General features: G+C 35.9%; 6 protein-coding genes across 10 annotated transcripts; 3 read left to right on the forward strand and 3 right to left on the reverse strand.

The window, feature by feature from the left end:
- Nucleotides 1-95: 95 nt before the first annotated feature.
- Nucleotides 96-1,362, reverse strand: LOC141900125 (alpha-ketoglutarate-dependent dioxygenase alkB homolog 4-like). The gene is made up of 3 exons (XM_074786873.1): nt 1,191-1,362; nt 791-1,012; nt 96-678 (listed from the first exon to the last, which is right to left on the reverse strand). Exons 1-3 carry the CDS (start codon nt 1,299-1,301, stop codon nt 160-162), a joined length of 852 nt encoding a protein of 283 aa, XP_074642974.1. The 5' UTR covers nt 1,302-1,362; the 3' UTR covers nt 96-159.
- A 60-nt stretch (nt 1,363-1,422) lies between these two features.
- LOC141899901 (mevalonate kinase-like) lies at nt 1,423-4,032 on the forward strand. 3 transcript variants are annotated; one of them, XM_074786514.1, is made up of 9 exons: nt 1,423-1,522; nt 2,147-2,300; nt 2,381-2,528; nt 2,629-2,897; nt 2,990-3,035; nt 3,135-3,225; nt 3,312-3,434; nt 3,599-3,752; nt 3,828-4,032. In XM_074786514.1, exons 2-9 carry the CDS (start codon nt 2,147-2,149, stop codon nt 3,971-3,973), a joined length of 1,131 nt encoding a protein of 376 aa, XP_074642615.1. In that variant the 5' UTR covers nt 1,423-1,522; the 3' UTR covers nt 3,974-4,032. The 3 variants fall into 3 exon arrangements, with proteins under 3 accessions (XP_074642615.1, XP_074642613.1, XP_074642614.1); XM_074786512.1 differs by having other exon boundaries at nt 1,432-1,604; XM_074786513.1 differs by having other exon boundaries at nt 1,442-1,578.
- Nucleotides 4,033-4,177: 145 nt separating this feature from the next.
- LOC141898628 (zinc finger SWIM domain-containing protein 7-like) lies at nt 4,178-5,212 on the forward strand. Its single transcript, XM_074784641.1, has 6 exons — nt 4,178-4,341; nt 4,470-4,491; nt 4,589-4,691; nt 4,780-4,858; nt 4,937-4,962; nt 5,053-5,212. The coding sequence occupies exons 1-6, from the start codon at nt 4,257-4,259 to the stop codon at nt 5,158-5,160; spliced, it is 423 nt and encodes a 140-aa protein (XP_074640742.1). The 5' UTR covers nt 4,178-4,256; the 3' UTR covers nt 5,161-5,212.
- A 94-nt stretch (nt 5,213-5,306) lies between these two features.
- LOC141898626 (uncharacterized) lies at nt 5,307-8,989 on the reverse strand. 2 transcript variants are annotated; one of them, XM_074784639.1, is made up of 16 exons: nt 8,572-8,989; nt 8,124-8,216; nt 7,906-8,035; nt 7,770-7,822; nt 7,622-7,696; nt 7,459-7,538; nt 7,327-7,374; nt 7,153-7,246; nt 6,848-6,889; nt 6,587-6,691; nt 6,405-6,500; nt 6,187-6,316; nt 6,053-6,108; nt 5,875-5,949; nt 5,670-5,800; nt 5,307-5,586 (listed from the first exon to the last, which is right to left on the reverse strand). In XM_074784639.1, the coding sequence occupies exons 1-16, from the start codon at nt 8,697-8,699 to the stop codon at nt 5,462-5,464; spliced, it is 1,461 nt and encodes a 486-aa protein (XP_074640740.1). In that variant the 5' UTR covers nt 8,700-8,989; the 3' UTR covers nt 5,307-5,461. The 2 variants fall into 2 exon arrangements, with proteins under 2 accessions (XP_074640740.1, XP_074640741.1); XM_074784640.1 differs by lacking the exon at nt 6,848-6,889.
- A 2,069-nt stretch (nt 8,990-11,058) lies between these two features.
- Nucleotides 11,059-12,151, forward strand: LOC141900287 (uncharacterized). Of its 2 annotated transcripts, XM_074787098.1 has the most exons (4): nt 11,059-11,205; nt 11,357-11,470; nt 11,590-11,685; nt 11,994-12,151. In XM_074787098.1, coding segments are annotated over exons 1-4 (288 nt in total). In that variant the 5' UTR covers nt 11,059-11,129; the 3' UTR covers nt 11,996-12,151. The 2 variants fall into 2 exon arrangements, with proteins under 2 accessions (XP_074643199.1, XP_074643198.1); XM_074787097.1 differs by lacking the exon at nt 11,994-12,151 and having other exon boundaries at nt 11,590-11,979.
- A 2,611-nt stretch (nt 12,152-14,762) lies between these two features.
- LOC141899133 (uncharacterized) lies at nt 14,763-16,022 on the reverse strand. The gene is made up of 3 exons (XM_074785288.1): nt 15,817-16,022; nt 15,540-15,682; nt 14,763-15,406 (listed from the first exon to the last, which is right to left on the reverse strand). The coding sequence occupies exons 1-3, from the start codon at nt 16,020-16,022 to the stop codon at nt 14,763-14,765; spliced, it is 993 nt and encodes a 330-aa protein (XP_074641389.1).
- Between the last annotated feature and the right edge of the window lie 9,533 nt (nt 16,023-25,555).

A 25,555-nucleotide genomic window follows, 5' to 3' on the forward strand; every position in this document is an offset into this window, starting at 1 on the left:
ATAAATATATAAAGTTATTTTATATACATTATAGACATTGGATTAATAGATTATCGTTTTTACATTAATCTACAACTCTGATATGACGAGCCCCTCTGCAAAAAATGCAGTTCAAGTTCAAGTATTAAAAAGCTTAATTCAGAAGATCAAATACAACAATTATTTATTAGGAATACAACCAACTGAAATGCCATTATAATTCATTGCAGTCTGTATTAAAACATTCCCATCACTTTCGCGTAAACCACCAGGAAGAAATTCCGGAGTCAATTCCCGAAAAGTCACCGCTAAACGACGGGCTTCAATATGATGTCGATGGATTCCATGTTTCCACTCATAACGCGCTGGTCCGTACACTACCAGTAATGATCGGCGTGGTAATGGCACTAAAACTTCAATATCAGAATTGTCACGAGTCATCGATAAATAAGTGTCAGACAGAATATTCAAAGTCACTAACTTTTCACCCCATAGCCAAAAGTCATCAAAATGTGGATCAATTGCTGAACCACGCTCGGGGGTATATTCTAAATTGCACAACTCAATCGGGATAAAGTTTTCTTTCAGTAATGGTACACGCTTAAATCGTTCAACTAATGCTTCACTAAATGGTGGAAATCCAGAAAAAACTTTCATCTGTAATTTCTTTTTCTTGAAATTCACTTTTGGACCATAATCCTAAAATTGAAGCATATCAATATCACATTAGTACTGATTGATAGATGCAGCAGTATTCTTTAAGTTTTGCATTTGATATTTTAGATTTGGAAAAGTGGATTCTCTATAATACCTGCTTTCTTCTTCCAGATTGGGAATCAATCCATTGAACTTGGTCAATTTCTGCGCAAATTTTTGACTCCTCAATATCATCAATGAAATCTTCTACCAGTTCAATACCTGGAAATTCTATTGAAACATCTGAATGATCGGGATGTTTGTTAACACATGATGGCGTTAGAAGAAATCCATTTTTGCAGATATTACAGTACACAAATTCTTTTTTAGCAGCATCCTGAAATTGAAAAATTTATTACATTAAAACCCCTTTCAGTGGCAGGCCTATTCCAAATTCATACAAGGGCTAAACGGTCGAGATGCTTAGACAATAAATAAATGGTTGAGATTGAATTGATTTACTCAGTGAAGGCTACCGGTCGGTAGTCCGGTACTGTGTAATAAACAGTTCTTACGTTAAATAGTGTTCTTTGACTTTGTTGATGCTCATTTCCCACTAAAGGGACACATTTATTTTCACAAATCAAACAGGTTCTTATCCCTTTACAAGCACATATCGTTGCCATCAGAAGCAATTTTAATTTTTTGTCATGCTTTCATTCAGAAATAATTTCGGCTCGACGCCCTTGGAGTAATATGGCAACAAACCCTTTTGAATTTGAGTTGAATTTGGTAGTAACGACTACAATTCGAAGCTCCACAGCGTGAACAAAACTAGATGCCGCTCCATTTATTACTGTTCAGGCCGAATAAAGCATCTATTAAAGACCCCAAATGATATCATAATGTCAGAATCACGCGAGTATATCGTAGTTTCAGCCCCTGGTAAAGTCATATTGCATGGTGAGCACGCAGTTGTTCATGGAAAGGTGACTTTTTACGCCGAGTAGAATTTGTCTCTTTTAGGTGGCGCCACCGTACGGTTTCAATCCCATTGATTATTTACTAGGCCTATGCCTACGTCGTTCTGATCTTGGTTTCCTAAGACTAAACGTATTGTTTGTTCAAATTTAAGCACATTTTGTCACAATTGATAATGAATGATGAAAACCAGTGGTGCGATACCAAACCAGTATCAATGACCAACCCCAGTGTCACTGTCAAAAAGAACAATGTTTTTTAGGCCTACACGGCTACAGTGACACTGGGGTTGGTCATTGTATTGATACTGGTTTTTATTCATTCACCATCAAGACTAGTCCCTGCGCATATAGGACTTCATATAACCTCACAACCTTCAACAGCATTGAAATGCTGCCCGCACACACTGCTAAGTAGCCAGCTGGACCAATACTGGCTTAAAGTTGTTTCACCTTATCACACTTATCATTAGATAACTATATGAATGATAACCAACAGATACAATGATTGCACAAATAGCACAATAGATACATTTTGTTTTTTTTCGCAGATGGCTTTAGCTGGAAGCTTGAACCTCAGAACTTCAGTGCGTCTGAAGAAATCGGCATCCACTCAATTAACAGCCGTTTTCACCGACATTGGTCGTTTAGGAATATCTTGGCCGATGAATGATGCGTTTATTCAGCTGTTCAACTCTCATGCAGGTATGTTTAAATGTACCTATTCTTTGAAGGGCTAGAATGCCCAAATGCTGCAATTGTAACCAGTACTTTTTTAATTTTAGGTGATCCTATGAAGCCTTGTCCACCAACTGATGACGTCTTAAAGAGCCTTTTTCAACTGATGGATATCCCAATGATGTGTAAAGACACGCATGATTTAGCTGTTATATCATTTCTTTATCTTTATGTGGGAATATTGGGGAAGTTAAGGTATTTTTGATTAGATTGTCACTGAACTAAAGTAGAAAATTAAAGCCTTTTGATTACCTATAGTTAGTAATTCAGAACAGTTATTGATTTATTGTTTCAGTGATCCTCCTGTATTAGATATCGAAGTTCGTTCCCATTTACCGACTGGCGCTGGTCTTGGTTCCTCTGCTGCTTATTCCACCTGTTTAGCTGGTGCTTTGTTGTTGTATTGTGGTGCTATTCCACAACGACCTGTTAGCCATGATTACAATCAATCTACTGTTCAGTGGACTAAACAAGAATTAAACCTCATCAATTCCTGGTCCTATCAGTCGGAGGTGATACTTCATAAAAAACCTTCTGGGATCGACAATTCAACTAGCACATATGGTAATTGAGAATTGGTTAGTCGAATTTGCTCTATTAAAACACAGAATTAAATCGATAAGCCCTTGGTTTAAGTTTCAAATTGTGTTTTATAGGTGGTTCTTTATCATTCCAGCTGGGAGATATGATGCAGTTGGGCAAGTGAGTGCTACTTTATTGTGTCCATTACACGCTCGTTCATTCGTTCCTTCGTTCCTTCATGAGAAAATGTTAATATTTAATTATCACATATATTTTTAGCATACCTCAAATAAGGATTCTGTTAACTAACACTGGAGTTGAAAGAAGTACTAAAGAACTGGTAACAAACGTATTCAAGAGATGTGAAAATGTATGTATTTTATTACCAGAATATTCAATTAGTCGGAGGAATTTTATCTTTATGTACAGTTGCGTCTAACTTAATATTTGTTTTAGTATGTAACAGTGATGGAGCCAATTTTACAAGCCATTGATGCAATATCACACCGTTGTCAAATTCTTCTAACTGACTATTCCAAGACGGAATCAAATATCGAAAAAATATACTGCGAATTACAAGTATGTGGACACTAAACAAGTGCATAGAAAACGAAATCCCATAATATGTTGAAGTTGATAAGTACTTTTAATTGTTGGATAGATTTCACTCTCCTATATTTTTTGCGGTTTAGCGAGATGATATGCAGTTAGCCCTTCGGTTAGAATTGTCTATTTATTTATAGGAATTGGTCGATATAAATCAACATTTACTGGCATCATTAGGAGTAAGTCATCCGTCTATAGATCAGATTTGTGCAGTTACAAAGCAGTATAAACTGAGTACTAAACTAACGGGAGCTGGAGGTGGAGGTTGCACATTAACATTGATTCCACCAGGTTAGTTTATACCAGCCATACTCAGAGAAGGAATGTATTCAATAAGGTTAAGAATTTCTATGTACTATTTTGTAGAATTTCCAGAGGACAAATTGAAGTGTTTGATTGAACAGATCAAGAAATTAGGTTGTGATTGTTTTGATACAGTAATTGGAGGCCTAGGAGTTCTACAACATCATCCAGATGATTGGAAATACTTGACTGGTGCTTTGAGTTACTGAACTATGTTTCAAAAGTAGTCATTTTAATGTTATCGCGCTTGGTGCCATATATTTTATCTAGTTTTAACGTATGATTTATGTATGAATTTTACTTAAAGTTTTCTAATAAAAATGATTATTCAAAGTCAGATTTTGTCATTATTTACTTTATATGGACACGAGGTGGCAGCACTGGTACAGTACAAGACTCAAGGTTGTGGGCTGGACATAAAATTCGAATGGGCTACTAACTACTATTATAACCAATAACCATTCTATCCACTTGTTAATTGCTGGTTTATGAATGATAATTGATAGAAATATGATGAATGAAACTATAGAACAACTCCTGAATGAGGTTTCAAGAAATCATAGAGAGCATGGAAGATGTAGGTTTGCACAGGATCCACCGGTCTCAAACCATCCGTGACTGATATGCATTCATAAAAAACAACCATACATAACATAGTGATAAAGTCGTTCATGATGAAATATTGAATTTTATTTTGAATTTCAGTAACAGATGAAGTCTTATCGGCGTAAGTTGTCATTATGTATATATGTTTGATATCTGTGCATAATTTTGATCTGATTGATGTTTTTACTACTAGGATTTATCTTCATGTATGTTTACAGCCTTCGGTTTGTTTTCCAAGCACCCTTACTGTCTGCTCTTGATCTTGTTGATAAAGAAGCTGTCACAACCTTGGAAAGTCCTTCAGGAAGAAAAGTCTATCAGGTGCCGATTAAACTTGATACTTTAGCCCAGTTCCTCTTAATCCTCTTAACTATTAATTTAATTGTATATCTTTCCAATATATTTACAGGTTGTTGGCACTTCAGGCACACCCTACACTTGCTATGAGAATAGTAACTTCTGTTGTTGCCCTGCATATAAATTCTCAGGTATCCATTTAGTTATTCAATTACGGAAGTACCTGTATTGATATTGCAATCAACTGTCACAATTTTAATTTTTTACAGTGCTGAAGAAGAACGATCACATCATGGTAAATATATATACCCAAATAATTCACTGAATCAGTTTTCCCTGTTTAAGCTCACTGATTTCCTTCCTCAATATGATGATTCTATTTCAGTGCAAACATGTTTTAGCCATTGAGTTAAGCAATCGTTTGGAAAAAACTAAACGAGAGCAAGTGAATAACCAAGAACTCTGCAACATCATACAACAAATAATGAATTGAAATATGTTTTTATCAGTAATACATGTACTTGTGTCTTTTTTATTCCTTGTAATGTGAATATTATAGATCTATAGACAAATGAAATCGTTTTTTGAGTGGATTGCTAACTAATTACAAAATTTTGCTCTGAAAATACGTAATATAGGTTGCAAATTTACTGAATTAGTTCTTCAATTAAAATTGTATACATTATAGATGTACATTGAATTTCTCAATTTGTTCTTGCCCTTAATTTTTGGCCATATATTATTCTTAAAACGTTTATAATAATCGATACTTAACAACATATATACTAGTATATCTATGCGTGTTTCTTGATGAAAGTACTTCGATATTCAATTTTAGTGAGGTTCCAGCTTTCACGATATTTTTGGCTTAATGGCGTCATGTCCTCCAGCTCTAGGTGTTCAATATCACAGTCTTTACCTATGTGTGAATGAGAAGACAAGACTTTTAAGTTGAAGAAGATTGAATTGATAAATAAATTCCCTTGAATAGAATACAATTACCATATAATTCTTCAATACGTCCATTAGGTACACAATGAGGTGGACCCCCATAGCGAGTGGGATCATACAGGTATGTGACTAATAAACAATGACAGTCCTTGGCCATAGATGCAATCATTAGTTCACTATATCTACAAAATATAAACGTTATATGATGCTACACTGAAAAACAGCGATCATCAAACATACAAGTTTTCATACGTACCTCTTTTGGTCTACTTCATTTATAGCTACAAATGCTCCACGGTCAAAAATAACATCAAAATCAAATTCGATTTGTCTAAAATTTTCAAAAAAAGTATTAACAATACATGTATCGGTGAATGCTATAGGTAAATGGCCAAATATACGTATTTTTGGAATTTTTTTGCAAATGTTCATACTTCTCCATAAATTTAAAAACATCACAAACATAAATCCGCAGACGATTGTCAGTTGTCTATACAAAAAAAAATTGAAATTAGTGCTGTGGGTAATTTCATTAGACATACGATTCAGCCAGAAAGTGCCAGCCTACCTTATAACAGGCTCCATTTACTTCAGGAACCTCTTCAATAGTGTAGTCATATTTTTCTTCAGTAAAGAAACGCTCAACTGCCTTCTTTATGAACTCTACACCGACTACATGGTAACCTTTTTCATAAAACCTGCAAAAGCAAAAGACTTGCACTATTTATATTTATGAGATTACTCACATAGGGCAATACCATACTTGACCATTCTGCTGGAACCAACCATTTCAAATCATTTGATCTACCACACATTGGTAGGTAAACTTTCGAGTCTATCTTCCGGGTTGCTAGAAGTTTATCGGAGTTTTTAACCAGAACACTGAAAATACCAAATAATTGCTTTAATTTATCTGGCACAGCATCATTACTATGTTTTTTAGATACAGATTATGAAGGAAAACCTACGGATTTGGCTCATTAAGGTGAAACCCTTGAACTGGAGCATCCCATTTTTGTTCCCAGTCACCTGTTCCCAATATATTAGACAACGCTGGCTTGTCTGCTGTATCTCTGTAAATAATGATATCTGTAGTTCATTGAGTGCGTGAACAATGCATGAGAAATTGCACCTACTGAAAACGTGAAGCCTTAACAGAATGTGATTTACACCGCTGTAAAAAGAGGGATTGGGATCAAATGGAATGAAAGGTGTTTGGTAAATCATACCTTACTGTGAGAATTGTGGTTTGAATCGTCAGTTTTTGGAGGCTAGAAATAATGTAATATACATAACACAAGTAGTGTGGGTTACTATCACTGTGTCAGTATTACAACTGGTGTTAGATCCTCAGCACTGTGTATAGTTATGATCATACTACATCTATGGGGTACAACTGATTATTATGCTATTGATATAAATTAAAGGGAGCAGAGCAGATTAAAATGTAGGCAAAGGGAAAACTTTATTGTGCAATCTATACTGCGATGTATGAAGCGGCGGATAGACTCAAGCATGAAGTGGTAATACCTACCTTTTCTTGACGGATTGTAACCTGATATCAAAACCCATCAGTGGTGCCCAATCTGCTGGAGCTAGTTCTAATGTTTCAATATCACAGACATCACCTGAATAAAGGGGAAATAACTTCAATCTTTGAAGTTGCTACAAAATATATACTGAAGTAATAATGATTATATTTACATACCATATAATTGATTCATCTCTGTTCCATTCATACTACCATAAAGAGGAACTAAAAAAAGTATGAGTATTATATAAGTTTAAAATGATGTCTATCAATGAAAAAGTATGGAATATGAGATCTGACACAATTTACCTCCATCTTTTTCATAAAAGTATGAAACGATATAATAAACTCCACTAGGATCCAATAACGACTTGATTATTTCACTGTATCTGTAATCCACAACATTAAGTACATGAAGAAGGGAATCGATATTCCATTAATTTGAGGTATTCATTTATTAATGTATTTTTACCTGGTTCTGTCTGATTCAGCTAAACAGATGAATGAGCCTCTATCCCAAATTAAGTCAAATTTACCTTCTAAGTTGCTGTAATGAAGAATCCATAGGAATTGTTACATTTATCAAATCACGAATATAAAGCGACGAGGCTTTGACTAACCTTGTGAAATTGTAGAAGTCACAGCAGTATATTTTAATTTTTCCACAAGAACTCTATTAAAATAAGAAAATTTTTAAATCATAAGAATCAGATCAAATAATTTAAACACATTACTTTTTGACAACACCAATCTGACCTTGTATAACTTTCCCTTGACTTCAGGTACTTCAGTCACAGTGAATTCTAAATTCTGTTCATCGAAAAACTCTTTTACACCTTTTTCGGCATACTCCACTCCGCAAACACAGTGCCCTTTATCTGCAAGCCTAATAGAATGTCGAATAGGAAGGAGTCAATAAAGGATTACGATAATGATACAACATACCAGGGTATATACCTGGTAATGATTCTTACCATTTCATATCCACAGATTTTCCACACATTGGGAAAAATACTTTCATAACAGATTTATTTCCCAAAATTCTGTCAAAGTATTTGAGCAGCAAACTACAAAATAATAAAATGTATACCATTATTCAACATCCAACTTGAAGCATGACCTGCGGGTGTAGGGTTGACTTTGCATCTAACAGCTTGCGATCAGTTGCATATGAGAAAGTAGGTCAACTGCAACGCAACAGTGCGACTAGTTTCAGTCGCAACAGCAGCATGTGTTAGTTGTAGCTGGATAGATGGTTGCATCGCAGAAACTAGAACACATGCAACTCATTGACATTGAGACTGACAGGTCTTTGGTGACTTAATCGACAATGGTGGTAGCAGAGAATCGAGTTATAAGGCCGACCTACAACAGCCGCCGTTATGATCTTTCTTAACTTCTATTCAACTGCCTAAAACTTACGGATGAACATGATCTCGATGGAATCCAATATCACCTTCTTCCCATGATTTTACCCAATCATCAACTGTCATATCTGGCAGTATTCCTTCCTCTGGCTCAGCTTTTTGCACATTTGTATCTTTAGACATGGTAGCGGTTACAGTAGGAATGTATGATATGGTGCACTCGACCGCCCCGGATTGTTGTCAAATTCGTTTTCGTATAGATAATAGTAACGACGTACTTTTTAGCTTAATATTTAAGGACTAAATTTTCGAGCAAATATTCGCTGGACTTATCTAATCTATGAAGATTGGTAGGGGCTGGATCGTCTCTCGGGACTGGCCAATGATAAGAATTCGTATCGTATCGTAAGGACAAATGTTGCTATGATAAGAAAAACGCAAGAAAAACTCAATTCAGTAAATAAGAGGCAACGACCTTGAGATCGCAGTAAATGTATATAGAATTGAACTGTTTTCTTGTAGATGGCGCCAGCACGCGTTATACGCTGCCCGCCCGCGGTCCGGTTAATCCGGCCGGCGTATCATCGTGTCATTCAAATTCTTTTATTTTTCATTCGAAAAGATTGATGCGTAACCTGAAATGCAGTGCAGTTACCCTGTATATAGAGATCGACGATTAACCTGTCCGCTTCGGAGCCCGACCGGCCGATGGACTCGGCCTTTTAGACTACTCCGAAAAAAGAAGATCTCTAAATAGTCAATATATCAATAGTTGCTTTATTGCTAAAATTACATATACCTTATAATTACATATACATATACATAAAAACATATACCACACATTGATGTTTTAACTACAAAGTAGAACTTATATATTTAATCATTTATGATGATAGGTTATTTCAATGGTCATGTTCTGAGAATGAATAGGTTCTTCTGTGGAATCATTTATTTGTTTTTTACTGATATTGGACTGTTTCAAAGTCGATGTATTTCTTCTTGTTTTTACTTCTGTAAGCATTTTCTTGCCGACAACCTCCGGAAGACTTTTTTCGTTAGAGGACGATGAATTAGATTTAAGGTAGAAACTTTCACCAACAGTTTCGGAATTCTCTGTGCTATTTTGCGTCGTGTTGTTCTTTGCTTTGAAAACGGTCTCATTTAATTCCGGAAATAAGTCATTCATGTGATAAATTTTTTTCTTGTTTGTCATCCTATGCTTAATTTCCGGAGTCGGTTTTTTATTGAAACCATCACTTATGTTTTGAATTTGATGACGATATTGACAATTCTTGACATCTAGCGGAATTGGAGGCAAAGGAGTACATTTTGTGCCTACGATATCAATAGGTCTAGCGACGCGAGGGACTTTAGGTATTGGCAGCGGATCATCAGACTTTTTCTCCGTTGTTACACTGATTCCTGGTAAAATATCTTTTACTGAAAACGATTCTCTTTTTCCAACTTGTCGTAGGATCTTCGACGGTGGCATCCGGTTGTCTAGCGGTTTATGAAATCTAACGTACTGATAATTGCAGTTTTTTAAATTTGAAATCAAAGGGGGCATTATTTTCTTTTTGTTGACCCGCGGAAAATACTTATCTAAAGAAAGAAAATATATGATTACGTAGGCAGCGATTGGAGAAAAATTCGATGAAATTATAAATCGAATACCATATTTTACCTTGAAGACGATTTTTGTTTAGATAATTAGACAAGTCATCTAATACATTTTGTCTCCGCATATCTGAAGCCGGCTAATTAAGAACATGGGAAAATACTTAATATCTACACTTGGCAACTCAAATACGCAAATGAAGTTTGACATTATATACCTGGAACACGTTTGGTGCTTTGGGGGTTATGTGTGGTAGAACTAAAGTCACTGAATTACCACCGCCAGTAGAATGAACAAATGATTGCTCTCCAGAAATATATCGTGATAACATCGTGTCTTCACACATCCCCTCGATTGCGTTGATATCAAACCTCTGAAAATGTTTGCATATTTAGGAAAATGTTGCCGACTTTTGCTTGACTATCGCGTGTAATTACTGCATAGAGCAGAAACACTAACCATTAAAATTCGATTCAAACATCTCCGACGACAACGCACTCCTCATCCGCCTAACTGACATTAAGAACACCAAAGATCATCAACAGCCCCCCTCCGACGGGGTCTGACGACACAGTTACCATCGAAAACGTATTGCCAGGGGAAACTAATTAACCGTTAACATGGCAACGTTAGACAAAGGTTGGGGTAGATAAACACTATCATTGCTCTATCCGTAATGGCACTACAATGTGTAACCATTTCATATAATGACGAGAATCTTCCAAAAAGTTCATGTTTTACTCAAAGCTAAACAGAAAAAATTGATAAATTAGATTTCTAAAGGAACATTAACGCGACATAATCATATTGCGAAAGGGTTTCGTCAAATCGCTACAGTTCACTATTAAAACAACTATAGTTGTCAGCACGTGTTGATAATCACACGATTTATCAAATCTCACGCGATAAAATAGAAAATACGTATCTCTCAACAACGTCAGAATTTGTCATTCATGTGGAATAATTAAATCCCGTCGCAAAAAAGCCAAGACATAATGATGATTGCGGGAAGCTTCGTGTTCCTTCTAATTGGGATAAATTTTGTCTTGGGCAATGGCCCTGTACCGACAGGTAGACGCACCAATGAATGTCTTATGAATATTCCTATTCAAGCTATCATTTTTTCAGACATGCCTTTGATTTTTTTACTGAATAGGTTATTTCAACGTAGTCACGTGTACAAAAAAAGAGAAAGCAGATTTATACATTATTGTATTTACAGTTGTTATCAGTGGCGTGTTTATGGAAGGAGAATCTGGTGCATCCGGTGGAGGGAGCGAGGATTTGGAAATAACGACTAATCCTCAACAAGAAATTATACCAACACCAGCTCGAGGTACAAATAATAAGATTCTTAACCAACCAATTCACTGAGTTCACAGAGGTATCAGATTTTAATCAGTCAATCATTGAATTCAATAGTCCAGGCTAAATGCATATTTTCTTTTTTTTCAGTGACGTGTCCTGTTCCATTCCGTGACAATTCCATTGATTACATGATTGAAGTTGGATTTATATTCTATCTTCCCGGAACGAGAATTCATTATTTCTGTAATAACGAAAATCACATCATCATGGGAGATCCAATTTTAACTTGCAAACCAGATGGCCAATGGGACAATGAATTTCCTTTTTGTGTACTGGGGTAAAAAGCGCGAATCCTCGAGCAATATATCAATTTGATATTCTGTACCACTTGCCGGGAATTCTAGAATTTATATGTATTATTGCCTTGTATTCGCGTTCGTAATATATTTCGTATACACGTTGCGTGGGAAAAATATACGACAATTCTTATTTTACTAAACCGAATTTACAATGTTTGCTATTTGATATGCGTATATTATTTGCATCTTCAGAAATGTTAACTAAACGATGAATTGAAGTTTGCCGTTATATTCTCAAAATTATGTCACAATATCCGAGATTGAAAAATTCATGAGACACAGTTGCAGCATCAGCGGTACAAAATGAAAGAATTTGATGAATACTTTAAAATCGTAATTTTATGGGCTGTGCGTTTGTTGGTACGTATGTATTCCATATCGTGTCTGTAATACTGATGTATATAAAGCAGATATATCCATACGTTCTCTGTATTTTCATGAATTGTATCGACAAGCTCGGGTCACACCTTTACAGTTATCAGACTGATTCTCTCCAAGGTCACACACACCTTGGAGTTACACCGAGGACACACATCGCCAGAACATCCCGTTAATGTTTTTTTTGGAAATTTGAATTATTCGCAAAACGACTGTTATCCTCTATCCCATGTCCGTCCACAGAATAATTATCACGACCAGGAGATAATCCATCCTTCATACACATGTTTCTCGACCAGCACAAATAACGTTTTTCGTCTGCGTGACCGATGCCCGACGCAGTCTGTTCTGGAAACCCTCCCTCTTCACGAATTCCTCGTAATAATACGACAACCGTGCTTCGTTCTGTTCACCTTTCATATATTTAATCATGAGGATCACCAAAGCGGAAGCGTAAAACATCAGTACAACGATAATGTATATAAGTGCAGACAAATCACTTCGTCCAAAGCTTTGATTCTTCGTGCTATTTCCAGGAACACCAAACAATATGATGGTAAAATTTGTTACGTTGTTTTTTAGATTAATCTCCATGCTGCTAAAAATATAGAATAAAACGCGTTTAGTTCAGCCTGCTGGATGCAGTCTCACGTCCTTTCAATGATTCTCCAAATGCAATTTGATAATTAATCGTTTTCAGCGCAGTGATATAAACTGGTGGATCGCTTCATGTTATTATTTGTCACGACAGCTTATTACACAGGTACTTGTAGAGAGCAATATGAACTACGTAATGGCCATTTCTAAATCTAATCTAATCCACAATCTTTGCAATGAGTCGTCCTTTAAGAGACCATCTGTTCTAGGTGTGCTGAATATGGATAAATACGTACGATATTCGAGATACAATTTGTCAGATGGTTAGCTTTATTAAACATGTCAATGTAGCTCGCTTATAATCAAAATTCAAGTTCCTCGGATTGGATCCATTCTTTATGATATGATTTACGTATTTGCATAAAAGAGTTCTCCTTGAAATAGGGATTGACCCTGTTAGTTATTTATTTGATTGGTAGATTAGATTTCAATAAATCAAAAGAATAACAGGGTCTAACTATAGGCCTGTTTTTGGAAATTTACGACACAAATTATATCGAAGTTCGATGAACCTACGAGCAATCAACAAAACGAAAACTCACCTTCATCGGAAAGTTTGAAATTCAAAATTCATTCCATCGTCAGCTAAACAATTTTCGCAAGTGTTGTGCGATGGCTTCGGGGATTCATCGCAATCACCTTTGATATTTTCTAGCTTTCATATCCTCAGCTTTTGACATTTAGTTTCATAGCCGAATATATTTTTAGAAACTCGCAACGACCATTGTATCAATGTAATTATGTTATGAGTTTACAGTTTGATGGGAATGTATATAAATACGATGATTTCGCCCTCAGAATGGAACCAAACACCGCGCGTGACGCTCCAAAGCGGCTCGTTATCATCCACGTTTTGGCGCGATCACCGGCTGTTTCCATGGTAACTGTTTGTTCGGAGGCAAGACACCACAAGTTTTTACATAATTTCAGATTGCCCTCTGATAGGTAATCGCCACGGTCCACTGAATCTAAAGATGGTTATTTCAAAGTTCATTTCCGTATCAGAATGAAGGCTTGGGTATATAGGCCTTTCCAAATTCATTTTCAACGAACGCAGTCTCCGACCTATCTGATTATGAAAATAGAAATCGTTCGTGGAAACAGATATTTAATCAGATATTTCATGCCACGCATTGTATTTACATCTGTACGGAGCTCATTGTCCCTATCAACGGGGGATATCGAGGAAATGAGTTCGACACCTTGCAACAGCGAGATATTGACGCATTGATATCATATGATTAATAAGTACCACATACGATTTCAAAATCATATTATGATATGAAAATTACAATATAAGCTTGTTACTATATTCTAAAGCCTACAGATTTATTTATAATTAAAAAGGTGGACATGTAAGCAGAAGTACATTCTAAATGTACCAATGAAGATGAACACAGTCGTCATTACATGATCAGATACCGGTACACAGGTATTTATTTGACAAACTCAAGTCTAAGATTAGACAATGTGAGTGAAAAAAAAAATAATATACAAAATAACATATCGGCGAATGTCGTATTTACACGAATATTTTTGCAATTTTACTTACACAAAAATACATAAGTTATACAGCCTTCTTGTCTGCAACCATGAGTGAGGAGAATTTATACTAGTTTGGATACACTGAAAATTGTCTGTCAATATACTCGGTCCTTAGAACATCAAGGGTTAAATCATAATATAAACTGAAAATCCTCCCCTATATAGCACTATCGCAGAAGACAATTCATATACCTAGCAATATACGGGACGAACTTCTTGTCATCGCGAGAAATGAAAGATGGAAGCAAATTTTGTTTTGATACATCCAGATATGTACACACCCATCGGTTATTGTCTTTAAAACTAATAATGCATATATATGTAAAGGAAACGCTCAAAAAACGATTATGTAGAAACAACTGGAAGTGATTAATTTCGGACTCATTTTCCAATTATCGACTCAATTGAAAATTTCAGTAGGGGTTTTCTTGCAGCTTTTGTAGTCGAATCAGATGCTGGTGAAGGTTGGATTTGAGGAACACTTAGATTAACGCAGGGCTTATGAACAATCGGCGTGAACGCTGATTTTGCATGAGCACCCAGGACAGGGAGGTGCAAGTACTGATTATCACCAGGATTCAGATTCGGTTGATTGATAAAAGTCTGTTTTGAACAATGAGCAGGTGTCTGTGGTATAAGAGGGGGTTTCGTCGATGATAAACTGGCCACGATCCTCTGCGACACCTTTTGGCAATCGCCTCCGCATGCGTGCCATAGAAGTTCAATTACATTGGGATTTATGGTTGGGAACATCCGATGCAGCAGTACCATCGCGCTTCTACCCGTTCCTTCAGATAATCTAGCTGCAAATGAATCGGTTAGTTTTTCATTTGTTGTTTTCGCAAGAAGATCCTTCGCTGCTGACAGTTGATGGTTTTCTATAAGTCTCTCACGTTCGTACATGATTATCTCCAAATCTTTGTCGGCAAAACAGCGCCGCTTGCGCATCCTTTCATTCATGACTGGAATTCTAGAAGCTATTACTTCGGATGTCACCAGACCAGCTTGCGGCTTTAAACGATAACCTAAAAAAGAACAATGAATTGTATGTTTATAATCATACTTAAGACTACAAAATGACTATGCCTTTAGATGTTCCGGGGATTCTTGGAATATATTATTGAAAATCAGGTTGTCTATGTTGTATTTTATACGCACTTTTAAGAATATCTGTCGAAAGCGATCTCTGCTGTAAACTACGGAGATTCTTTTGTAGTATTTTCCTTTGTTGAAGGAGCGTGGTGGCATTTTTCAATCGCACTTTGGCGGCCGATGAAGAGACAGTTTCATTCGCTTGATGTCTGCAATATTATAAAATTCATATATACTTGGAATGTGTTGGTGAGTAGCGACTCACAGGCAAGATATGCGATATATTTTCGTCCTGTAACCGCAAGCCGTTCTTTTAATCCTAAGTCTGTCTGAGACGACTTACCTTCTCAAAGCAACTTGGGCAGCCATTACTCTCTGTCTTTCGACTACCAGTTGACAGTTTGCACAGTGGCAATCTCTCCAGCGACAATGGCGTTTATGGCCCTTCAAACACGAGACGACACCGTGGTTGCGACACCGCGCACATTTCGGAGTCCGCAGTAAACGCCTTGCTTTTATCGTACAGGTTGATGTGTCTTTGCCTTCCATTTTCTTATGGAATACCTATTAAAACATGCCAAAATACCGTGGTTAGGGTTTGAATTTGAAATAAAAGCCGTTTTGTTTGCACTGGAAACTATAACCGATAAGTTACCAAAGTGTGAAAATGCATTTTTGTGGAATTTTTGTGATAAAGCAAACGTTAAGTGCAATACTTGGGTCAACTGAGATCTGTGTGTTGTATTCTTAAAAATCTCGTAACTCTATGCCACTTTTCTTTTGTAAATGTGGGAAATAGTACTTAAGCTGTTGTTAGGTTTTTGAGACGTTTGTAAACTATATTTCCAGATGGACTAATTCAATGAGACATGAACATTTGGTATTTGAGTGTTTAACATGGGCCAATGTTGGTGGTACAGCCTACAACATCCGTCTCAGACTGTCAGCTCTCTAAAAGCAAAGATTCAGTTTCAGTATAGGTAAAACAATGTTTGTACATCTATACGTCAAATTCACGTTACGAACATTTTTGTGGAGGCAACGGGTGCATTCGGAACGGGAACAATTTGTCTAGTTCAGTTGATTTTGAAATGCATCAGTTACGCGGTTCAACTTCGCTAGCAAGTCAAGTTCAGTTGTCGAAGAAAACTTAGTTTTACACAATAGAAATTCATTTATCGTTATATCTAATTGAATTAGGTTTCCACGACACCATCAAAATCTCTAATCGAGTGCGTATTTCGTTGAATTAATCAAATGAAAGGCTTAATACGAAATGATAAAATTTAGCTTCGCGTTTCTGTCGTATTGACGTTTATTCTAATTACGACCAATCTAACAGATACAAATCATGACCCAGTTCCACAGATGTGAGTTAGAGTTAACTCTGAGTTAAAATTAGTTCATTTTCAATGAGTTAACTCAGTGTCAAATTTTAACTCCGAACTGTGGAACTGGACCCAGAGAGTTAAAACAACGTCGTTTTACTGGGTGTAGAAATTGCTTCGTGATCTTGTGGTAAACGGTTGTCGCACCATTATCGCAATACAAATCTCTTTAATATATTCATTTAGTATACCATTTATTTTTGCTGGGTCATATAAAACAGATCATTACAAAATGCAACGCTTCTAATAAATCGGAGGTTATAAGACTATCGATACGGGTAATCAAAACTTTGCTCGGCTGTTTACGGATCGGTTGTGGTCATTTAATCTCTGGACCCTGAATGCTGGAATGGGTTGCTACAGTTACTCCCCCTGAAACAGATCGAATACTGCATCTATTGATCATTGGCAGATGATCCAGTACTTTACTGATGTTAGAAGCTGTAACTGAATCTAAAACTGAGATTAAAACCTCGCATTATTTCAGCGTGACTTCATAGAAACGATTTGCTCACTCAACCGAGGTAAAACATGTAAATAAACTACGGATTACAGATCTATTTACATTAACTAAAACCACCTGAACGAGATTTAATTACAATCACTATTAGCTGGTAATTTCTCGATGGGTTTGAGTATATGTGTGTTTAACCAGTAATTTGTTATTCTTGAAAAATTCCATCCAAATCGTGTTATAAAATTGAGAAACTTAGATTAATCAGAATATAAATATCCTTGTCTTGAAAATAATTTCAGCCTTTTCTAAAATAGAGGCATAAGAAATTTCCCGTTGAATTTCGATTTAATACCCTTCTTTTTGGGCTTAGCATGAAGTACATATAGACTGCCGGTACCAATCAAGATAAAGGCGGAATTTGCTTACAAAATCAAGAGATCTACCGTAAACTGTGCGTCTCGAATGTCGCAATGTTTCACCAGTTACTGGCGATATCCCGCCGCGATTTCCTTCAATAAACGATGGTTTTGTTAAAATATAATACGTTTTTCTGCAGTAATTTAACCTTTCAAACGATAGTAAACGATCATGCTATGTAAACTTTCTATATGAAGACATTGTTGCTATATCACTGCTTATTTTAGGGTAAGATACCATTTGTATATAGAAACCTAGCTTTCAGACCTGACACTGATGTGGTGTGTGATATATTAAGTAATTGAAAAAAATTTAACAAAGACTAAATTCTTTGATTCAACGGTTGATTGATTTTGAGATTTTTCGTTTGGCCATGAAAGTTAATGAAAATGATTGCAGTTTCTAGAGTACGCAACTTTTAACTTAAACTGCACGCGGTGAAATGCCAACATGCCAACATAGTCAGTTTTTTAGAGGTTAACTTTTATTATTCTGTATTATATGGCTGTGTGACAAGTGAATCTGTAGAGAAACGGGCGTGGTTGACAAATAAAGAAATAACCTCTTTAATAGAACGCGGTACGTCATTTTCCAAGAAGCTAGAAATCTCGCAATGTTCTTTCATGAAATGATGAATAAGAGAATCCAAACAAGCACGTTTATGGAGCAGTAATCAAGGTGAAAAGCAATAATCTACATTATGTTGCAACTCGGCTTAATTATGAAGTGAATTGTAACATGAATTTCCCCAATGATCCTCAATGCTAATCAGCGAACATTTTCAAAATTCTATGTTCGAGAAAACACTTTTGACATTTCTTACAGAGATTTTCATATAATGAAGAAATAAAAGAAAAGAGCTTACCGTAAGGAGTTTCCTGGAGGATAAAGTTGATAACTGATGCGATATACAGACAAACACTGAGAGAAGTTCAGCGTCCTATTTACCAATAGCGGTACAGGATTCACCTACGATTTATTTATCTCGTAATACTGACTCGCTATTGGTTGTTTTAATCCAGATTAACCCCATGTTTCAGGGTGATCACGTCAATTTCAGAGCTTTTGTGATTATATGTGGTTTTATGATCCTGGTAAAGTGTAGTGTATGATTACCCGACGTTGGTTTCACTCAAATCGAAGATAAACAAACTGAAAAAATACTTCACACCTAAAGGCGTACTGTTGTTTTTCAGGCTCATCAAAGGATATCATTGTGTGAATATAGTTTCGATATGTATATATATATAAATATATATATATATATATATATATATATATATATATATAAATTATGTATTAGAAAATCTTAACAAATCTCATATGCGAAATCTTGGAAAATGTTATTATTTACATAGCAATATATCCACATGTAACACGCTACTTTTTAAAATACTTTTGTAATAATTTCATCATGATTGAATAAATGAAAAATATTTTGATCAAACTAAATGTCCGTAGTGAACTCTTGAGTAATTCACCATTAAATCGTCAACAATTTGTAGCAAAAACACAGTTCGTTTTATTTATGTTTTCGATTTAGTTTGGTTGTATCGATAGCGCGAAGTACCAATCAGCAATGTTTGTGTGCGATCTACTCGCCGCATACAAACATTTGGATCATTTGTCTCGGATAAAAGGCCAAACTCGTATGATGTTGATTAATTTGAGATCGCGAAGCCTGCGGCTCGACACCTAATACCACCATCAAAGTCAGCCGTAATTCGTGGCGGGTTCCTCTCGCGACGGGCTTGTTTTCGCCGGCGTAGATTGCGAGTAAACCAAACTTGGATTTAAAACAGTTTGCAGCGGTTACGATTTGATGGAAAAAATATCAATGAAGTGTATAGAAGAACCAGGTGCGAGAGGTACCACCTCTAAGATGGAATGACGCTAAGAATGCCTTTGTACTCCCTTAAAAATAAAACCATCTCCAAATTTCCAAGTACGCGCGCTAGAGCTTTCAGCCGGGGAAGACTTTGGGCTTCACGAAATATATCCAGTACATTCCCCTCGCTGGTATTCCGACAGACATCTGCAGTACCATAGTCAGATTCTGTTTTATTTCTGCGCGATAAATGGACAAATGTTACAGAAATATCCAGGAAGCTGATACAGCACATCATCCGTTTAATCGTCTCAAGCAAAATGCCTTGCTGGTTTTATTTACAATTTATGGCCTCTGAGAGGATCACGCGGCTGTCAGCATAAAAATTTCCTTCGTTGATAAAAACCTATAAAAATCTTGCCGAATGGCAAAAACTTTACTGTATGCACCCGGCATTCGCACTAAGAAGGCGTATGCTTATACCTTATGACAATTATATTTTATGAATTACGAATGTTGTGATACGTAATTCTAACACCTCTGTCTGTGATTTTTTTCATGGAGTTCGGTTAAAAATCTAGCTTTTCATCCTCTAACGAATCTGCCTTTCTCAACTCAAAAGGTTCAATTACTAACACCAACTAACATACGAAGCGGGCGAAACCTATTTTTTATTCTTGTCATGTTATAAAACTACATTACATAGTTATCTCAACTGCGGAAGAAATCGAATCCGTCTGCTGAATTTTTTTCGTCTTCTTTTAGATTTCCGCAATGAAATTCATCTATTTTACGGGTTCTTATCAGAAATTAATGTGAAACTTTCCAAGCTAAATCTCCTAGGCTACAAAGGCGTAACGTCTTCAAAAAATGCACGTATATCCACTTAAAGTGTGAACAGCTACTTTATTGCTATCAAGCAGCGCTTGCGCATCTTTAATCGCATCAACAAATGCTTTAAATCTGATTGGCGCTATCATCGCGCGTCAGATAACTTGCGCACGCGCCGTGACATGACAAATCTCAAACAAACCGAGCTCAATTTCTCTACGCCAAAATCTCCCCGAGATAGCGACAAAAATCGCGTTAATCCTGATAAGACTGACGTCACGTTGTTTCTCGGTTGTAAATTACCCGTAGATTAAACGCGCGATGAACAAAGACGGTTTATACACGTTACACCTGCTTGACTGGTAAACTGAGAAATTAACACTCATCTTTAAAAACAGCGCTGCTTGATGGCTTAAAGCATGTTACGTGTTAATATCTCATTAGTTTGACAATACGTTTGGTAAAATAGCCACCATCAAGCCGCAATTGGCCGGGAGAAGTACTCGATTTCGATTTAAAAGATAATTGAAAAATACACTTTGATATTGTTTATATAAAAGATCAAAGATTGATTATTTTGCTTAAGATCATCCCGAAACCTTATATCTCCAAACTTTTTGACAAGAAGGCGAAGGTATCATGAAAACAATCACGTTTTAGCAAAGATTTATTCATTGCAAATTTATGTTGGGAATTTTGATTGTGTATATTATATATATGATACGTTTATGTATATATATATATATATAAAGAATCAAATCTTCTTTAGCTTGAGTAAATTTCCGATAATAATGTAATTTACTTGTGATTTGTAGGTGACACATCACATAAATAATTCCATAGGCTTTAATCGCGAAGACTGCAACTTGACCCCGAGGCATTACAGCACCACACACGTGCTGATCTGTAAGTTGAGTTCAAGACGTGCTTACCCTTACATTCGAGCTTCTCTTAGTTTTATCTTGTTAAGCTATTGAGATGAAGGAGTTCCTACTTCAACTGACTAATAAAACATCATTCGGTCTCTTAAGTTATCTTTGTTAAAGTCTAGAATGCTTAAGCTATTCTAAGAGAATCGGTGAAAAAAGACATGCATGTGCGACGTTGATTTTATGCAAAATCAAAGTAATTCTAAAGCTGTTACAAATATGATGTCTTGACTTATGATACATAACAGTCGTATCTAATTTTGTAATCTACCTTTTTACCTATCACTATATCATGAAACTGCATAAAATGAAATCAAGGGTAAAATCAAATTCTGAAATCTTTTCCAAAAGCCTCCTCACAATAAAACTTCACACTGAAAATGGGAAGTTTTTCGTTGGCAATTAATTGAATTAATCGTATGACTTTTTGATACTGCACCATTCTCAATTAAAGTTATACGGTTTATCATCTTTTCATCAAGTCCGATGAAGGAAGATTGAAAATGCTGAGTCTTCAACGAGTTGATTTTAAACTTAGCGATCACAGTTATCATACGATAGATGGCAAACTTGAGAAATGTGGTACAGAACAAATGTCAGAATCAAAATCGCAATGAATGCTATTCACGTGATCACATTCTATTTATGGTACCACAATATTGCGCATAGATACTTTGTATCTCAAAAAAAGAAAGAAATGTTGTATATGATGAAAATAAAGCGTAAGCTGCGGAAACATTCAAACAGATTGTCTCGCACTATTTCTTTCTCATCGAAACATATTTATGATGATATAAAAATCTATTGTACTAGTTAGTACTAATGTATATAAATATAGTTATTTTTTACAATTTCAATTTTCAATGGTATCAACTTTGGTCATGATATTTTTATCACACTATAGCACTTATTATCATCAGCAGGTTCGATATTTTTCGCATAGGTCGAGAAGAACGTTAGATATGAGCCGGCACCAGGATTCGAATCCATGGACCTTGGATCGAAGATTGAGAAAGAAATCGCGATAACTTTGACCATCAAACACATATAAATTGTATACTAAATGCGCAGAAACAGGACAGTAATTAACGCTACCGACAAGGCATATCTGTGTCTGTCCAATCATTCGAAATTAATAGTAAATAATGTCACTAAAGCATGCGCTAGTATTACGAACAGCGGATGAATTAACTTAATTAATGAATTCCACGGACCATTATTAAATCTGTTTATCTCAATTATATATTCCTTGCCATTACCAAGATTCCTATATCATCAATATTTCTAACGGAAATTTTCACGAATTACCGAGTATTGACAAGTGTCCATATAGCTTTGTACGTCGTACTGAAATGTGTCACGTCACTTCAACAATTTTAGCTTTATACATCCTCCCCCGGCAGGGATTCGAACCTGATGGCATCGAGATGGCACGAAACCCTGCCATAATCGACCGTGTGCGCAGATACATGCGCAGTTCAGATGATGTGATTTTTAGCCAATCAGAAATCCCGTTTTTTTTTAGCCCGGGTTTTCCCATATATAGTTCTTCCTTGAAATTTGCCTCAACGATTATCCAACGAGCAATCTGATTGGTGCCGCCAGTTTTCGTTCGGAAAGCTGCGCATGTACCTGCGCACCCGGTCTACTGATGCAGCGGTTCGTGCCGTGGCTGAGTGTAGCGATGCCATCAGGTTCGAGTCCCTGCAGAGGGAGGATGAGCTTTATACGATGGAAGCACCTTATCTTTTTGTATGAATTCACTTCAAGCAGATTTGAAATCAGGAGAAATTTAAAACGGGCTTCATGTGCACTCACTCAAAGTCATTCTGACCTATATATCTATTATTCTTTCGATCAGGATATATATATATATATATATATATGTATATATACTTTCAATTTCAGTTTATTGCTCCACAAATAATACTTAATGCACAGAGCACAGAGTAGTTTACAAAATAATAACAACGATATAATACACTTTTAATACAAAAAAAAGACACAAGATGGAATATCATGGCTTTAAACATATGATAATAAACCCTTTTTAACAAGTATTGCTAAATTACTCAAGGCTTTACCTTTAGAATTTAAAAGGTGTGCGAATCAATAAATGATAATTTACTAATTGATTAATTATCTATAATCCACGGTCGCAACGGTCAAACCTTGGAGGATTACTCCAAGGTCAAACAGACATCTAGTAACGATGTTCAACGAGAACAACCGCTTATAGCTAGCAAAACTCTATCGAAAAGAGCTCTATCGAAAAAATCGTTGTAACACTGATGGTGTCACACATTGCTATCCGCAAACCACTCCCATTTATGTAATATATAAATGTCTAAATATCTTATTTAAGGCATGATCTATATATTGACGAGCACCTTCTTGTTATATTGTCTTTTTGAAGTTGATAGTTGTTACATGGCAAATTATTCTATATTTTCGATAGCTTGATTGGCATATCACCTGAAGGACTGTGATTTCAACTGTGTTATTCGCACCGGATATCCGTTTGTTACCTGGGCGTCTTTACGCTTAACTAGTTATTTCCGATAGTAGTATACCCAACGGGTTGCGATTTATAGATTTTTGAATAGTAACGAATATCATAACCATATCATACTTTACTCGTGTTTACCGTATACAGTCAACTGTTACTTGATACGTCTAAAAGGAAAATTGACTATTATATATAATAATATTTCTTTTTAATGTAAAAGCTTTAGCTACTGGTGCGCGTGCGTGAACAGATAATAATTGAACAAATGATAAGTTCATCTTACAAATTATGCGTGATCTATTTTCATTGAATCTTTCAAACATAGATCCAGAAATTTCTACGTTACTTTTTAATCGTTGTACAAACAGTATTTAGATAAAATCGAAAAAGTCCCAAAAATGTGTAACACGTGTGTCTGTCGCCTGTTTTCCTGTTCAGACGCTCTATGATACATCATTACCCATCCCTCGAGCAGGAGCTGAACAAATTTAATGACGAACATTGACTTAACAACGTCTTAGAGTTTTAAACATGGATCCGATACGTTGAAATGTGGTTATCTTTTAAACATGAAATTAAATCAAAAATTGATCCAACCCATTAGAGCTAGTCGAGTGTCGTTTTGCTTTGATTGTCCATGGAGTAATAGAAGTTTCAATCAGCCATCTACGGCGTAAGTGAAAAACTAAATGAAGTCTAAAATGAAGTTTCCTAATCAACCGTTCTGATAGAATTTTTATTTTTTAAAATGGACCTTAATCATCGTGATTTGCAGAGTATTTGGTTGTGTATTATCGCCCTGCGTCACAAAATTCCGACAGATAGATATCGCAAGCAAATCTACTACAGGTCAGTAGAACAAAATAACCACAATATTTTCAATTACACCGGATACATGTTTCAGCATTTTTTTTTCTATCTTGAAATAGGGATTGTCCCTGTTATTTATTTGGTTGGTAAATTTCATAGGATCTGAAAAATTTGAGCCCTTTTCGAGCAAGCTTATTAATTGCACTAGTGATGATATTTGAACGTCACCTGCCGTGCAATTCCGCGCTGAGGAGTGGTGTAGGAATATACCATGGTTTAGATTGTAAATTGAAATTACGGTGGGATGTGTTGTAAACTAAAAATTAGACACACATTCCTGGATATCTAATGGAAGCCATTCTTATTAATAAACTCTGAAATGGTAGCGTCCATATTTTAGCAGCCACGATGAACAATAGGTGTTCCAACACAGAACCATTAACAGTACCGTGAATAATGAAACAAACGCCATTGTTTGAAGATATCTGTTGTATCAGTGTATATTTTTTTCATTTTGAATCGCGAATCACTAATGTGATTCCGAAATGATTTCATAAATCGTCATCAAAGCCTAAATCACTCTTTGTAATCATATGTTAAGATATTCGCGATTAGTTGTGTCCAGAATTAAGCTGAAATGTACAAAAACCCTAAATACAACTAATTCCCGAATATCTCCATTTCATACGTAAAAGGTTCGGTTTTCTTCATTCTCATTTCTAAGATATAACGATGTCGTTGTCTAATTTCCCGGTAATGATGCACTACTTTGCTGTGTATTGATTGGTTGAAAGTATGAAATGTTAGCTTCGTCTATGAGTCGATGGTTTGATTGGTGAACCAGACTTCGCTAGTAACAGTAGGAATTTACCGTAACTGAAGAAGTCGCATCAACAAATCTATTCCTGCCGAC

Source organism: Tubulanus polymorphus, chromosome 2 (genome assembly GCF_964204645.1).
Source record: "Tubulanus polymorphus chromosome 2, tnTubPoly1.2, whole genome shotgun sequence".
Lineage (NCBI taxonomy): Eukaryota > Metazoa > Nemertea > Palaeonemertea > Tubulaniformes > Tubulanidae > Tubulanus > Tubulanus polymorphus.